Here is a 314-nt window from a genome sequence, read left to right on the forward strand (position 1 = left end):
CCCTCCACCAGGTCCAGTGACAATTGGATGATGCAGCCTTGATAATCATCCGATTCCAGAATGGGTGGCTGCACTCCTTTTCTGAAGGCAGCCAGGACAAGGTGCCCCAGAATCATGCCCCCTTTGCTGTTGATGTCCGCCTTCATTTTTTTAGTGAATGTCCTGGGAGGAGCCCCAGGACACAACCCAGACCGCAGGACGAAGATGATATCAATACACAGTCTCTCAGAGCTGGAGCGTCTGAAGCTGCAAGAGACTGCTTACCACGAACTCGTGGCCAGACATTTCCTCTCTGAATTCAAAGCTCAGAGAGG

The 314-nt window shown here is 51.9% G+C and overlaps 1 protein-coding gene across 1 annotated transcript in view; it reads left to right on the forward strand.

Annotated features, from left to right (window-relative positions):
- The first annotated feature begins 23 nt into the window (after window positions 1–23).
- The window catches only part of ARHGAP36 (Rho GTPase activating protein 36), an 8314-nt gene continuing 8023 nt past the window's right edge, over window positions 24–314 (forward strand). The window contains exon 1 of the mRNA XM_015567910.1: window positions 24–303. Coding sequence (XP_015423396.1) covers window positions 61–303 — 243 coding nt within the window. The 5' untranslated portion in view covers window positions 24–60. The remainder of the gene's footprint in view (window positions 304–314) is intronic.

The sequence above is a fragment of the Myotis davidii genome, unplaced genomic scaffold, assembly GCF_000327345.1.
Source record: "Myotis davidii unplaced genomic scaffold, ASM32734v1 scaffold900, whole genome shotgun sequence".
Classification (NCBI taxonomy): domain Eukaryota; kingdom Metazoa; phylum Chordata; class Mammalia; order Chiroptera; family Vespertilionidae; genus Myotis; species Myotis davidii.